At 41.4% G+C, this 16484-nt stretch overlaps 1 protein-coding gene across 8 annotated transcripts in view; it reads right to left on the bottom strand.

Annotated features, from left to right (window-relative positions):
* LOC131473693 (girdin-like) overlaps window positions 1-15265 on the bottom strand; it is a 68433-nt gene extending 53168 nt beyond the window's left edge. For 3 of the 8 annotated variants that reach the window (XM_058651147.1, XM_058651149.1, XM_058651150.1), the window contains exons 1-2: window positions 14549-15264; window positions 14339-14439 (exon numbers count right to left, since the gene is read on the bottom strand). In XM_058651147.1, the coding sequence (XP_058507130.1) occupies window positions 14339-14439; window positions 14549-14611 (164 nt within the window). In that variant the 5' untranslated portion in view covers window positions 14612-15264. Of the gene's footprint in view, window positions 1-14338; window positions 14440-14548 lie in introns of all 8 variants that reach the window. The other 5 variants (XM_058651151.1, XM_058651152.1, XM_058651153.1 and 2 more) reach the window with 3 other exon arrangements.
* Window positions 15266-16484: the final 1219 nt, after the last annotated feature.

Genomic DNA, 16484 nt, shown 5'->3' with positions numbered 1-16484 from the left:
TTTTCAAGGAGGTTTGACGAGGAGGCTGGAAGGACATTTATTTTCTCACATACAGACCCTGTATGTCTTTTAGGAAAATGTCTAGACTTCAGTGCATGGCTGAAAGTGTGTTCCACACTGGCTGGTTTTCAGTTCAACACTGAATTACACCACTGTGTGGTAGGGTGGGAGCGTGTTTGACCAAAAACATTAGCAGCACACCGACAATGGACCCTTGTGTTACGCATGTTAAAGTAAAGTAACCACAGACACAGCCGAGTCGTCGAGCTGCACCTTCACATCCGTTGTCAGTTGTCGCCAAAGATTCGCCTCCGACGAGTCATATCACAGACTTTGATGAGTTCAATCCACTTCAACATCGGTGTGAAGCATTTGCATGACGAAACACTCAAACAACGCCTGTAGCCTTCACTTCTAACGTCAGTAAACAGTTGTAAAGAAAAAGTCAATAATCCTCTCATGATTCTCTTTCTCTCTCGTTTGTCTCGAAGAGACGATGTACAGAAAAGAAAGGATGTGTGTGTGTGTGTTGATGATTGCTGCCTGAGGGTCTTCATAAAGCAGCACGCATGACGTTATCACGGGTGTCAACATGTTGTAGTGAGCTGCAGACATTCCACACATTAACAAAGAGAACATCCTCAACTGATGTTCTCAAAAACAAACCGAAATAAAGAAATCAATGCTCATTTCACGTCAAATCTCTTTCCAGTCTACTGACATCATTTCAATAATTGGTGCAAATAAACTAACATTACGTATGTTCAAATGGTGATTATTAAGTTAGTAAAACATTACACAGTTATACAACGCGACACATGTGGCCATAGTGTAATATTTACTGATGCGCCCAGGGAAATACCGATTTGTTAAGCTAGTGTTTCTGCTTTGTCACAACAGTGCTGATAAGGTTTCATCATGTAGCTGATAAGTAGTGACGCTGTCACATCTTGATCGACTTACGCGGTGTCATTTTTCTAGATTTATTGTTACTCACATCAACAGAAGAACGACTGTGCTTTCCACGTAGATCCCATAACTAATGTTAATCGAAGCAAATTATATAAATTCAAACACAGTGTAAAAGCAACAGAGGAAATGTTTCATTTGTAAATGGAGCAATGTGAGAGAGAGAGAGATTTCCTGACCCCACTTTTATATTTATATGCTTGTTTAGTACAAACCTCAAACCATTAGTACTTAAATCAATGTTTTCATTAACGTTTTTACCGTAAAAATTCAACACAAAATTTGCCACTAATTTCTTTCAATATAACTATATATATTTTTTTTTTTATTATTATTCCATTCAGATTTAGTTATGACTGGAGTATTAAAAGTCTGACAGGGCCACAGCTGCCACAGCTGCAGAAAAAACACTTTCAAACATAAGAGAAATTGACAGTATTCACGGTTGCAGTCGACTTGCTCCTGTGTAAACAGGACATGATTATACAGAGCAGAGCAAAAGACGAAGTACTGCCAAATAAAAAGCAGCACAACTTAACTGCTGGATTATACAATCAAGGTCACTTGAATCATCTTGAAACTCGTGAAAGCACTCGGAGCATGACACTCACAGGGTCAATACACGCGAGTGATGATCTAGATCACAACCTAAATGGAATCATTTCTTCCATAAGCCAAAACTAACAGACTTTAATGTCATTAAACGAGAAAAATGGCGTGAGAAAAAACATCATCTTGGCAGAGGTAACAATACCTGCAGGGTAGAAAATAGACATCAAACCCAGAAAAGAATAAAAAAATTAAAAAAAAGCAAAAAATCAACCCTCAACACATCCCTGTTCATTCATTTATGAAACATTCACTCTGGACTTGTCAAGAACAACAACACCACCACCAGCGTAACTGAATATTTCAGAGTTTTACATTAACACGATTAAAGAGAAACTCTCTCTTTATTACACACAGCTCAGACTTCAAAGCATGTACATCGCATGACCTATATAACACGGTCAACATGCTCCAAGAAGGGGGGGAGGAGACGCCTGGCTGCTTGTGGTGAATGTTTGCATGCATGCATGCATGCATGTGGAGCGGAGTGCATGTGAAGTCATGCATGAGTGTGTATGTGTGTGCATGTCTGCATCTGTGCCCTTACACTTCAGAAAACCATGATCATATCTGCTTCTGTACAGTTACAGTGTGAAATACAGCAGAGGCAGAATCTGATAAAGAGTTTACAGTATGTAATAAAAAAGGAGGTCAAAGGTAAAGAGTCTGCATTTTCCAAAGGGACAGTGAATGTGGTGGATGTTTATGGTCACTAGGGCCTTTTTCATGGACTATCATCACTTCATCATGCAGCTGACCCTTAATTTTCTAATGTCATTTCTAATATATATAAGTTCAAAGAAGTGTGTAAGAATTAGTGACAGCCAATGATTAGGCTGCAACAAACAGAGGATTCCTCCTCTCGCCTTTCTCTTCACAAGGTGAATCAGGAAAGTACACTGGCCTTCACATGTGAGAAAGGATGAAGTTCTTTTTCATTTCTGTAGTAAGCTTCCGCTTCAAAATGCTAAACACGTGCTCTCTGGCTAGTTAGTCCTCTGGGTCTGCTGTAGAAACACGGCAGCACAAGAAGGTCGCCGCCATAAAACCACATCCTTGCCTAAAGTACATGTAAAAGGCTAATTCTAAGGCTATGACAAACAGATATTTCTTCCGACTCTACCTCGACTAAGACGATAATGACAACGACAAAAAAAAAAAAAAAAAAAAAAAAAAAAAAAAAATATATATATATATATATATATATATATATATATATATATCGCACTTATGACTAGCACTTCATAGTTTGATTTACTTGAAGCTCTTACTTACTTCTAGCTCTTATTTGTACCCAAATGTTTAAATGCACTTATTGTAAGTCGCTTTGGATAAAAGCGTCTGCTAAATGACATGTAATGTAATGTAATGTAATGTAAGATATGTTTTATTTTAAAGCGATTATACACTTATAGAAACAGACCTATGACAAGTATATTCCATTTCTGCCATTAACCCCCTCTGAATGTCACACAGTGGACTTTGAAAACTGACAGAGTAGAAGGTCAGAAGTTGAGGTCTCGAGTCGATCGGCTGCAGTGGAGACGTGTTAATTGGTCTTTGAAATAACCTCATGGCACTCACGCACAAATCATGCTAATCAGAAGGACACAGAGTTCTTTTTAATAGGAGTCTAAATGAAGTCATGTGACATTGTCTCCCCCCCCTTTGAAGGTACATAGTAGGGGGTCTATTTAACTCATTAATTAGGAAGCACAGAGGAGACCGTAATCCTGTCAGGGCAAGGAGGGTGATGTGGTGAATGGCTGGGGGGGGGGGGGGGGGCAAAGGAAAATGTTTGCCCATTCACACATTCCATCACTGTCTGTCAGCCAATAACATGGCGGACACAACAAGACCAATTTTCCCCTTTTTTGCCTCCATTTTGCATTCTTGCACCCAAACCCCGTGGAGGAGCAGGAAACTAATGGGGTGATTTAAAAAGCTGCAAGAGGAGTCAAAAATTCAGCTTATTTCCTCGCTGCCTGCTCCTGCTGACACAGTAAACTGAAGACTTGAATATAGATTAGGTCTAGACAGACAGAAAGCCAGATTAACTAGGCAAGCAACTATATTCAGCGAGTGACAGAGGCAGCCAGACAGCCAGTCAATAAGCCGATGATGCCGATAGATGATGCAGCTGTGTGTCGAGCCCGAGGTTCTCTCCTCTCCTCTCATGGCTGTGATAGGCTGGGCAGGTTGGGGAGCAGTGGTAACCTACATATGACAGGCTACATTAAAGTTATCACGGGCAACCAAGCTCAAACACACACACACACAAAACTATGCTACTTGGCCACGTGCTGGGGACTGATCTTATGAGCTGTACTGTCCAAACACAGCAGCAGAGAGTGTGTTTGTGTCTCCATATGTGACACACAAACACACACAAAAACACACACACACACACACACGCACGTGCCAAACTGCTCCAGTAAGAGGAATCTCAGGATGAGGATGAGCTCGTTTTAGAAACCATGCCAGGGTTAACAGTTCAGTGCAGGGTAATTCTGTGGGTGTGTTTCTGTAACATATCCACACGCCAAATTCAAACGCATGAGCCGTTATTCACTCACAGCGTTACACATCATCAAACATTCATTTTCTTAACTGTTGGCTCATCATGTGCAGCTTAATTGCCCACATCACACTTCTAATAAACCATTTCCCTACACAGCTAATGCAGTACATTTGTAAATGTAGTGTTTGTTTATAAGCCGACAGGATAATAGTCAAAGAAAAGTGGGCGTACACGCGCGTCTCAGTGGTTCAAGAATAATGTGGCTCTGTAAATCAAATTATGAACACTTGGAGAACAAGATTACTTTTGATTAAATGTTTATGTGACAATATGAATCATTAAAGTTCTGCCTTCTAACAACATTACAATCAAACCTAGTTATACTGGAGCTCATGTTGACACACCAACTGCCTTTTTTTTTTTACTCATTTTTATCCTTACACCTTGGACGGATGCTATGGATTCAATTAATCTGAGAATTGAACTGTAAAAATCTCTATAAATCTCTGTTTAAAGCTCTGTCCTGCATGTTTTAGACGGTGTCCTGCTCCAACCCACCTGATTCAAATGGATGGGTCGTTATCAGGTTTTTGCAGAGCTTGATGACGAGCAGACCATTTGATTGGATTAGGATTGGCAAATACTGGTTTAAGATCTGTCTGTGTTAAGGAGGCAACAGCTTCTACACTTCACCCCACAAATGGACATGATCACTTGCAGGTCAACAAACACATGATTGTGAGGGTGTCATTCTTCCAACACAACACAAAACAAAAACTAATGACATTTGTGATCCACTTCTTAAATCAACCTCTGCTGCGAGACCAAATGAACATAAAGCATCTAAGCACTAAGTACTATGTTCACAACAGGTACAGTATGTTTTTTTGAGATCCCACAAACTTCTCAGCCCCACCCCCCCTGCTCCTCCTCCTCCACCCATCTCCTCTGGGAACTGTATTCTGCAAACAGACCAGTGAGGATCTGACTGCTGGTATGCGGCTCTCATCACCCGGTTTCCTCATCTCGACGTTTCATGGCCTCGTTTCTCGCTCTCCCGTCTTTGTCACCGTGTTTCATTGGGGGCCTCTTCCCATTCCTCCCCTTTGCTACTGTATCCATAGGAACTGCAGCTAAACCTACTCCTGTCAACTTTAAATGTGTAATTAGTTTTCCTAAATAATAAGCTAAATGTACCAGACTCAGATTTCCTCTTTTTTACACATACACTGCACTAACTTTACTTTGCTCTTAATCTTCAGGTAATGAGAATCTAAAACTTCCCGCAGATGCGTTTTTGCAACAAACTTGCCCAGAGTAACAGAAGGGATTATACTTCCTGAGCTACCAAAGTGCCGATAACATGCAACAGATGGAGGAAGTGCTGAGTTTGCATTATCAGCATAAAGCAGCAACAGCAGAGCAACACACAACATGGAGTCACATAAAGAAAGAAACAGCTGTTTCATATAATATTTCAGTGATAAGTAAAACCCTGTCTCTTCTTAGATTGATGTAAATAGTTTGTGTAAATCATAATAATGTCCATAAATAATACATATCTGTGTCATTTCCTGATGCATGCTTCACATGAAGACCATGAATTGTGAGAATACATTTCTTTAGACGTCATTATCGACTTTGACCTTAAAAGCAAACCAGTGCCTAAAGTCCTAAAAGCGTCCCTAAGGGGTTCACGTCCTTGGTTCTGAGGTTTCAAGTGCCTCACATTAACACGGCCCTGTTAAAGTTTTGTCCTCCCAAGGTCACAGCTGCTGCTTCCTGTTTGACTTCATACACACACACACAAACACACATCCTGCTGCTGGACACGACACTGAGAGAATGAGATGATAATGACAGTCGGCAGATTAATGATTGGTGTAAAGAACCGTGGACATCAGAGACTGAGGAGCAGGAGCAGCAGCAGCAGCAGCAGCAGCAGCAGCGAGAGCAGCTCTGCGTGCCTGCTTTCTCCACTCCAGCAGGAATCCCAACTATGTCCTGCTGTAACCAGCATTAAATACAACCAACAAAGGTCTCGGCAAGCAGAGGAGACACAGAGGAGGGAGGACAGGTGAGGTGAGGCATGGAACAGCAGAGACACAGATGAGAAGGAAGAAGAAATCCAGGGAGCGACGTGATTTTAAAGAGAAACAGATGATGGAGACAAACTGACACGAGGAGGGGGAAAATGTTATGAACTCACTGTCTAGTCTCCTGCTTGATTACATTTTAAGAAGCTTAATAATGTTTTTGTTTCTTTAATTGCATCTCCACCTTTATCATCACCAACGCTTCTCAAACAGATAATAGATGGTAGTTTTATTATCAAGCAGAGACATACCACGCAAAGCAAAATGTACGTCCATGTGTTAAAGGAACGTTTACCGGAGAATAAAACAATGTGTCCGACAGTTTCCAACTACAGAAAAGAACCACGGTGAAACATGAAGCACATCTTTCACTGACTTCCCTCAAAGTTCTGAAATTCTGTCATGAAAGAACATGATGACAGGCAAAGTGAGGACCATTTCCTGTTTAGATTATTATACACAGGAGATTTACTGTATCTGGCCTTGAGGGAAAAAAAGAACAGGCTTTGAAGTCAGAGGTTACTATTAACAGATCCATGTTCACTGACTCAACTGCAGATGACATTTATTCTGTTCTGTAGTGAAATTAACACAATATTTTGCCAAGTCGGGTCACAGCTGATGTACAGCTGACGTTTCTTCATTGAGCAGAATAAATAAACGTTAAACAAATAATAGTTGTAGAGGGCGCCAGCATAGAAGTCAAGGAGGAAGCAGCCTATTTAGCCTAGTGTTGTAGTCATTGGTCATATGGGCAGATCTTGGTGTGTTCGCCAATATCCAATAAAAATAATAACAATAATAATAATAATAATAATAATATGCTGCTGATAATATCATGCATCCCTAATAACAGCAATCGCATTGTAGTTCATATATTACCTCTTCAAATTTATACTTGTGCATATTTAAAAGCATTAGCATTCAAAAACAATTCATTTTTGACAAATCATCTCAAGGAATTGAGATGGTGCACATAGATTCATGAAAAGCATGGTTTTTATTTGCATTATTGATAAAACATTTGTGGTTTAAAATGATCTGGAATAGAAGTACACTTCTGCACTTCCTCTGCACTCATAGGTTTACAGTCTAAACTACATCAGTAGTGTACGAGAGGCTTTGACCTATCGATCACAGGGTAGTTTCGAGAGAGAGAGTTCATACTGACTGTTCCACTACACACTTCTCTACATACAGGTGATTTATGTTACTTCCTAATTCAAATAATCCTTAAAAACAAAGCCAAATGTAAAAGAAAGCAGTGACATGTCACGTGTCATCTGACGCATATTTAAACGAGCAGGTCTGTCCGCACTCATGTGACAAAGGGAGCTCAGGTATTTTAGTAACATGCAGATGAAACTAGATAATCGACTTATTTCCCAGCAATCCTGCCAACTGAGGCTTAAAAATAAATAAATAAATCACACACACCAGCGAACATCTGGCTTCTGTCTGTGATGGATAAAAATCAGCATTCACGCTCCAGTCAAATAAATGCAGGGGTTTTTTTTATCTGGTTCAATCAGCAGTGGACTGGAAACATAAAGCCCAGGTGAACATGCTAATTTATTCCTCTTCTACTTTATTTTGAAAGTCTAGACATTACTTGCACCCTTTTCCTGGCATGCAATCAGCCAGATGTTACACATGACACTGACCATGAAAGAAAACCCCTGTACAAAAGGACATTACTGACAATGGACAGGGAGCAAATGTTAAAAAAACATGTATAACTTCCAATTATAGTGTTCTCTATAATAATTATAGTGTTATCTTTTTAAATGTCTTACACAAATCAGGTCCAACTGCACTGTGCTGAACAAGTAATTGTTATCAAATCAAAATCAATTCTATTTTTGTTAACCGTTTTAAAAAATATGTAATACATACATTTTAAAACCACTTCATGTCATGAAGTTTTAATCCTTGCATTGGATTATAGTAGATCATATTTTGACGGTATCTCATGCAGCAAAGCTCTTTCTTGTTTATAACCAACAAAAACAGTAAATACTGAACTCAGGATTACATAGACATCCTTCAGTCCCACAGTGGAAGACAAACTGACCCCAACAGTCTCGAGGACAGTTGTCACTGTGACAAAAATCTCATTGACCCCCACTCAGTGAGTGGGAGAACTAATTGGTTTGACTGCACAGAGGAGGAAATCTAATTGGCTGGGTAATGTCAGTCACAGAGGAGGAGGAGGAGGGGCCACAGTGCCATCTGGGTGTCACCAAACCGTTAGATAATCCTGCGCCCTCTCTCTCTCTTTCCCGGTTTCTCTGTTTCGATGACAACTGCTGCCAGCCTGTCTGCTATGTCTCTGTCTCTGTCTCAGCGTCAGCCATTCGCACAGCAACACCACAGCTTTTAAAGCACAACAGCTGGCATCACCAGTAAAAAGCTCAGGTTTCCGCAGCCGGAAAACTGCAAGTGTGAGTTTATATTTTCACCGCTCTATGTGTGCACACACAACTGCCACACTGGCGTCCATTGACTGGGGAGTTTTAGCCTCCATTAAGGCTGCACTGCACAGAACCTCAGTGTTGAACAGTTAATGCTTTCCGAGTGGAGAAAACAGCCACTGACAGGAGGCCGAGCATCAGCCAGAGACTTTTTTTTAGCAAGACTGGGTCAATCACAAGCAGAGTAATCCTAAGTAACACTAAAGCTGTCAGAACAGAGAGGGTGAGGGAAACTAAGGTTCAGCCACGCGAGTCAAAACAAACCTCAGAGTCCTCAGTGACCTCAGCAGTGTCTCTCTCGACTCTTTTAATTTTGCATTAAAGAAGTTTAAAATCCCAATGTTTGTGATCTTTTTGACGACAGCAACTTGGTCCCTTGTCACAATTTCTTCCTTAAAAAAGGTAGATATTGTACTTCCATCCATTCTAGCCACTTCCAGTCCATGTGGACTAACTTGAATTAAACTTCCAGAGGAGCATATGCAGTAGTTGGCTTATTTTGTTGGTGTTGTTGTTGTTAGTAATGTTATTATTCTGCTTCTGTTTGGTCTTTGTGAACAGAAACAAAGTAACACTATTTGTATGCTGTGTACTGAGGGAGTGTTTGTGTTTATACACCAACAGCGCAGGGGCGGGCGGGAACAAGAAGCATTCATCCTGCCAAACCGCTGAATGAGCGACTGAATCCACATCTGAATCTTTTTGACAACGATTCTTCGTGTTTTCAGCTGTTTGACTTTACTATCGCAAGGGAAGTGATTTCTTATTCATAAAATGGGATATTTATCAATTATTAATCAATTATTTAATTAATCACTATCTATTTTGATAATCGATTCAGAGTTTGAGGGTTGTTGTTTTTTATAATAATTAAAACGATCTCTAATAATTTTCAGCTTCTTTAATGTGAATATTGTCTGGTTTCTTTGCTCCATATAACAGAGACATCATGAAAACTGAATACTTACGGTTAGTGGACAAAACAAAGACTTTTAAGAGCATAATTCTGAGGTTTGGGAAACAATATCAGACATTTTATGGTCAACAAAGTAACTGATTCACCAAGAAAATTATCGACACATTAATCGATTATGAAAGTAATCATTAGATGCAGCTTTAACTTGATGTATTTTCCTGTGTGACGTTATTTGATAATTACAGCAACCTTTATTTCTCATTCTGCATTCACTTTTTACCATGAAATGAGAAAGGTGCTGTGATTATTATATTATATAATATATAATATATGATTGTGATGAGTGGTCATCATCTCAATGAAGTTTTGATGCATGTGTTCATTAATTTAAGCCAGCGACACAGTCTTGTTTCATTTAGCCGAGCAGACTGGAGGTGAACACACAGAGCTGGCAGAGAGGGAGAGGCAAACAAAGAGCTGTCTCACCAACATGAACTGACCATTACTGTAGGCCCTCTGTGTGGGAGGGCGGCTGGGCTAGACAACTACCAACAGCTGCCTCTGTCCAAAAACCAAATGCACATGGGGGAAAAAACAGAGACTCCCTCAGATACACAAACTCCCACGCAGACACAGAAGCCCTGCAGAAAAGCCCACAGACAAACATAAACACAGCAATCCCTGAAATCCCGTCAGGCAAACACCAAGAGCCAGACTCAGTTCATTTCAGCTCAATTCTAGCTGTTCGCTACGGCAGCACACGACAACCCCCCCAAAAACTACGCTCCAACTCATTCCTTTAATGTGCAGACAGAAATCCTCCTGCATCTCTGTCCAAACCTCTTAGTCCTAATCCGTAGAGCTGAGGAGTTTCCATGTGGCTTTGGAAAAGCCAGGGTCTTGAAATTTTTACTTTCTTTGCATTTCATCCCCTTCATGTTTAAGGTCTTTACAGTTTTAACCATTTTGGAAACTCGTTTTCTTTCTCACTCCCTCTGACCCTTCCCGCTCATATCCCCCCCCCGGCTTTCCACTAAACAAAGTCCCACAGGGGAAAATATTCTAAAAATATTGCCACCGCCGCTGCTGCAGCAGCTTCCCTAAACACAGGACTCCTCTGAGCCTCAATGAGTGGGAGGATAAAAAACAGGCATGGAAGAGAGATGTGGAAGAGGTGTTTGAAATGTGAAGGTAGACATCCAACCAACGGCTGTGCGGCAGGAGACGAGGGAAGAGGGAAGAGGAGGAGAGAGACGACACAACCAGAGACAGGAAACAGCTCTTCATGCTGATTCTCTACTACAGCTTTAATCTCTCTCAAAACTATTCAGATTACACACTTAAGTCAACTAGACTAATGCAAAGACAGACTGGTACAGAATAGGCATTGGATGGTATGAGATTCGATCTCATGTCATGATTACAGCTCTAAAATATCACCTTCAGCCATCACATCACTGAAAACACACCTTGTGTCCCCCAACTACACAGTTTTAGCACGACTCTACTCAGTTTGGTATGAGGAACGTTGTTTTCCATAGTACTTCCTCAACGTGGGCGGAGTCGCCAGAGCATGGCTGCACAAAACTGCAGTGACGTCATTTTATACACGACACAAACACACAAACTAGTGGCGGGCAAAGCGGGTGTTTTCGGTGTAAGTGAATCATTAGAATCAGTTCATTAAAAAGATTTGTTCACCAAACCGTTCAGTACTTCCTGCACGACTGGATCGCCGGCTTTCAGCAGTGCTGTCGGCAAATACACCAGACTCCTCTGTTAAATATCGATATTTTAGAAATGTCCTTGTTAAAAGATGGAGATGAAGACATGTTTTCAGGATTTTTAAGTCTTTTTAACCGATCTACAGTTCGGCATTGTTTGGTTTGATTCTTGGGTCGGACGTCGTGCTCATGACTTTTGTACCGGCTCAGCTCGCTTGGAAGCTCGTTAGAACAGGTCTTTAAAAAGGACCAGGTACCATCACTAATGGAAAAGCAAGTAATAGAGTCGAGTCGAGTCGTGCTGGAGCTGTAAAGTGGAAAAGCGCTAAATGCTGCACACAAGTGATCCCTGTACTCTGTCCTTAAAGACTGCTCATACCTCAGACACAGTATGACAGAACATTTCTTGACAGAACCACAATCTTCCTTGAAACTAGATAGCAGCACTAGTACAGAACACCAGCTTCCACTTCTCCGCACAATTCTGCCAAAATAACTTTGACACCAGAAGGCGTGCCATGGTTGTGGAACCCATAATAATCTTCCAAAGACTGAAAATCAATTACAGTGGAAGAAAGAAGCAAGCTTGGTTAAACGCTCCATAAAGCCGGCGAGTGAATGCTGATAGTGTTGAGTGTAGCAGAAGTGGAAAATATGAAAAAGTGTTTGGCCGGCTGGAAGCGCCGGCCTGGAGCCAGACAAAGAAAAGGAAAACTGCTTTTTTGTGATGATGCATGAGAATGTGACTGGAAAAGAGACAGATTTAACACCTCGCAAATCCCGCAGCCTGGCGGCCACCCTGTCTCACCATCACAACCTGACACTGCAGCTACTTTTTTTAACCAAATACAATCAGAGTGTGCGTGTACTGGCCTGCTGTTCTTATCCGCTACCACTTCTAGTTTAATCGAAAGCACAGCATGAGACACGAGGGCTGCAGTTTTCAGGGGGTGATGTCGGCTGCAGATGACACGGTCGCTGGAAACTGTGGAGCTGCTCGCTGCCTCCCTCCCCCTTTCCCTCCCTTCCTCCACCACGATGTCTTCACAGATCCGGGAGATCCTGACAATAAGACGTCTGCAAGGATATCTGACAGTGTGACCTCCTCATTGCCCCCAATACAACATCCCTTTGTGCTTGTAGCCTACATTCAGTTCACTGCAGCCAAAAGCTGGTTAGAGGCCGAGGTCCATGAAGAGCAGCTTAATTCACTCACATGACGACTTCACTAAAGGCCCCAGGGTGAGATACCATCTCAGCTCTCCTCCTCCAAACCTATAGACCGTGTATTCAAACAGACTGCAGACACTGTGTTGGTATTTAGCTGTTGGAATATACCATCTTTATCCAGAAACATGACAGTAAAGGTGCTTTCATACCTGCATTTCCTTCCAATTCAGGGAGTAATGTGTTGCAATGTTGCACTTAACCTTAGGTTGATGAAATTTTCACACTGCAGTCTTGACTCGACATGTCCTCAACGCTACATGCTTGTGAACAGAACTTTGTGGGAAACATTTCCAATTTGACTGGGCAACTAGGATACACTGAGAAAACAAGGCCCTCATATCTGACGATGATAAGAAGACGCCATGTATGACGATCTATTCACTAGACAATTTGTATTCTGAAGCACGTCAGGTAAGCTGCTTGGTTATAGAGCGCCCATTTATAAGACTCTTTTCAACGTGTGGCTCGAACTCTGTTTACCAAAGTTCTTTCTGACAGTGGCATTGTTGTTCGTACCGGTTTCGTGGGTAAATGCAGCTGAATACTACTCGTAAATTGTGTGCACGCTGCAAATAAACTGTTCCATTGCTTCGATTGCAACCGAACGGTGTGCGATTGCTGTGTTGTTCACACAAGCCCAAAGCACCCTAAGATAATTGTTTCAAGACTTGTGAGGACCCAAGTTTGCAGTCGGTTGACATGCCCTCTGTTAAGGATACCAATAATCCATCCATTGACCCTTTTCTGAGTAAGATATTCAGATCATATCTGTGTTTTAACAAAGCTAATGTTTGATCTGACTTGCATTTCCGTCACAGGATGTGTGGCTCAGATGGCAACAACTACGTCATCTATGGAAATAACATGACATCATACAGTGTAGCACACAGTAGTCTGGCAAAAAAGAAATCAACAAAGAAGACAAATGAAGACACAGTAAACATCACTCTGCACTAGTTTTTTGTTAAAATGAATCTTCTCTCAGTCACAGTGCACTGTATATTTACAAATGATGCATTTCTGTGTATTTTTTCACAAAAAATGATGATTCTTTGCTTATCATTATTAAAAAAATAAACACTAACAGTGTTGAATCCTCTCTCTCTCTTTCGCTCTCTGTGATAAAGCACGACATATTTTGCACATTAAAGTAAAAATTTATGTTTTTAACCGTTCCATTCCCTTCTCTGTTGACCAAATAAACTGCATCGTTTACAAATCCACACCCTTCACTTTGCTCATAGCCAAACACAGAAGTGCCAAACACTAGCATGGTGCAGACTGGTCATTTTAATGCATCCATTGTCTTCCATTTAATCCTCCACATGAGGGTGACAAGGTTGCTGGTGCCAATCCCAGCTGACATAAGGCCAAAGGCAGGGCATGTTTTTCAACAGTGGGAGGAAACTTGCAATCTCTATCCAACTGGGTCACAAACCCGTGTCTTTTTGCTGCAAGGCAACAGCACTAACCACTATTCAACCATGTGGCCCCACCTTCACAATGTTTCATTACAATGCAAATAAGCGCATAATGTCCTGAACTGATGAATTGCTAACATTCCTGTTGACAGAGCTGATCATAACTCACTGCTGTGCAAACTCCAATAACTCTCTAATCTGTAATATGTGAGCTCAGATGAGACTACTGCACAGGTTTTAATCTGATCATTGTTTAGTCATGATAGGATCTTATTCTGACTAAGGTGATGAGCAGATTCTGTTGACATGGCAGAGTAGTGTCCATAATCTGGCTAATGTGGGATTATTGGTTAGTTGAACGTGTGTCAGATTACTCACATCTCGAGCATAATCTCGTTCAGGTAAATCCCGTCCACCAATTCGACATATTCCGATAATTTGGAGCCATCGGTCACCGCCGGCTGCCCCACTGTCTTCACCTGCGAATGAATGAGACAAGGCGAATGAAAAGCTGATCAATGATCGCCTCCACAGCAGCAGGAGCAGCAGGACGAGGATGAGGAGCAGGGATGAGGAGCAGAAGCTTACCCAGCAGACCAGAGGTGTGAGCATGAACTGCTCCAGCAAAGGCGTGAAAACCTCGCTTTCCATATTCTCGTTCTCTTTTTCCCCCCACAGCGAGCGGCGCCGTTGATTTGCGGCAGATATGGAAGAAGAAGAAGAAGCAGCAGCAAAGGGACGCGTGTGTTTGTTTAGATTCCACTCATGTGGCTGATTCAATTAAACCCACGCTCATTTTGACACGAGGCCGCAGAAACGTGTCATAAAAAGGAAGGGGGAAAAAAACTGTAAATCCACACACGTCGCCGACACGACCCAGCTGTTCGTGACGCCGCGACACGACTGCTTCATGAAGGAGAAGAAAGAAGAAGAAATCACATTTTCTATTGTTTAAAAAAAAACAAAAACCTTTCTCCCTTTTTTCTTCTTTGATTTATCCTAAGTGAGATCTGTGCCAGGTGAGGGTTTTATATCTTAAAATATTAAGTGCCAAAATCTAATGTTATTCCTCCAATAAGAAAATCTCCAGTGAGTGGCGTAAAAAAAAAAAAGAAGAAGAAAGAAAATCCAGGTGTTTTGTTTTTTTAGCTCCAGCTCTTTGGTTTAGTCCTCGTTGATTTACTGTAAAGTCTGGCCCGGTTACTTCCACGTCCCTCTGTCTGCTTCTGTTCTGTTCAAATGCTGCATAGTAGTGAGCAGACGAGAAGATGAGTGGAGGACACGAGAGGAGGAGGAGGAGGGAACCGCCTCTCCTCTCCTCCCTCTCTCCCTCCGCCTGTTTGACTCTGACAGAAAAATAGGGCATCGCTCAGAGCAGCATATGTCTTTATATCTAATAATAATGGACCCTACGAATAAAAGAGTTGGTCATTTACTGCGTTTAAATGAGATGACATGTATAAAAGATGAATGGATTTAAGGAATGATATGTATTCTGACATAAATAAGATAGAAATAAATTAGATTGGGACTATAGTTGCTGGGATTAATGTCATTGATCATGTTTTTTATTTGTTTAAATGTAGAAATACACATGCACATTCTCTTTGTCTGGCCTGTTTTACAGCAGACGCACAGTAAAGTCAGTGGGCTGCTGACACCTGGTGGGTGATGATGTCCACAGAGGACTCTGCACAAGACTGAGAGGAAGAAGTGAAAATAAACTGTCAAAGATATCAGCCTCATCCAGCTGTGGGAAACACAGAAGTCTGTTTTAATAAGTGATTACACTGCTGGTTGTGATGGTTTGTGAAGTATCGAAAAATCCGCCGTCCCTTACACACCGCACATATATGATAAAACGGAATAAAACATTAGAAAAATAAGTAAAAAGAGAGCGACAACAGGTGTGTGTGCTACTGCTATTTTAGAGGTTAAACATTTTTCTTAACCTCTGAAATCAGAGGCTACGAAGTTAGCCATTAGCACCACGCTAGCTCATCCTGAGGTAAGCTACAAAAACAACATTATTTCATAAACCAGCGCCACCTGTCGACTTTCACCAGCCTCCGTTTTTTAATTATACCCCAAAAACCAGCTTTCTGTGTTTTAAATGTGTCCTGAAGCTTCACATACTGAGCTAAGTACGTCTGCGGGGCCGGTCCTCGGGCTCCGTGTTTACCTGCGGCACGAGTCACTCGCCCTGTGTGGGTTGGGCTAATCCAAAATAGTGAAAACAAGGGGGGTGTTCTCTGAAGACACGCTGTTACCTGTGAAACACGGGTGCTCTTAAAACACCCCCATTAGCACTTTATACTTTCCTCCTGATGAAATTACACATAGACTGTATGAAATTAACATGGCAAAAAATCGAATATTCTTATGTTGAAGGTTGAAATTGATGTAACCCATTGGTTACTAAATGGGTCAGTTTTTCTCATACCTACTGTTGCTGACTATTGTTCTCTGTTCAAGTAATATCACTTGATCAAGCCTATTCTAACATTCCACACTACACAATATG

This window comes from Solea solea, chromosome 15 (assembly GCF_958295425.1).
Source record: "Solea solea chromosome 15, fSolSol10.1, whole genome shotgun sequence".
Taxonomy (NCBI): domain Eukaryota; kingdom Metazoa; phylum Chordata; class Actinopteri; order Pleuronectiformes; family Soleidae; genus Solea; species Solea solea.
Note: the sequence above shows the minus strand (reverse complement) of the source record. Positions and strands in the feature narration are given on the sequence as shown.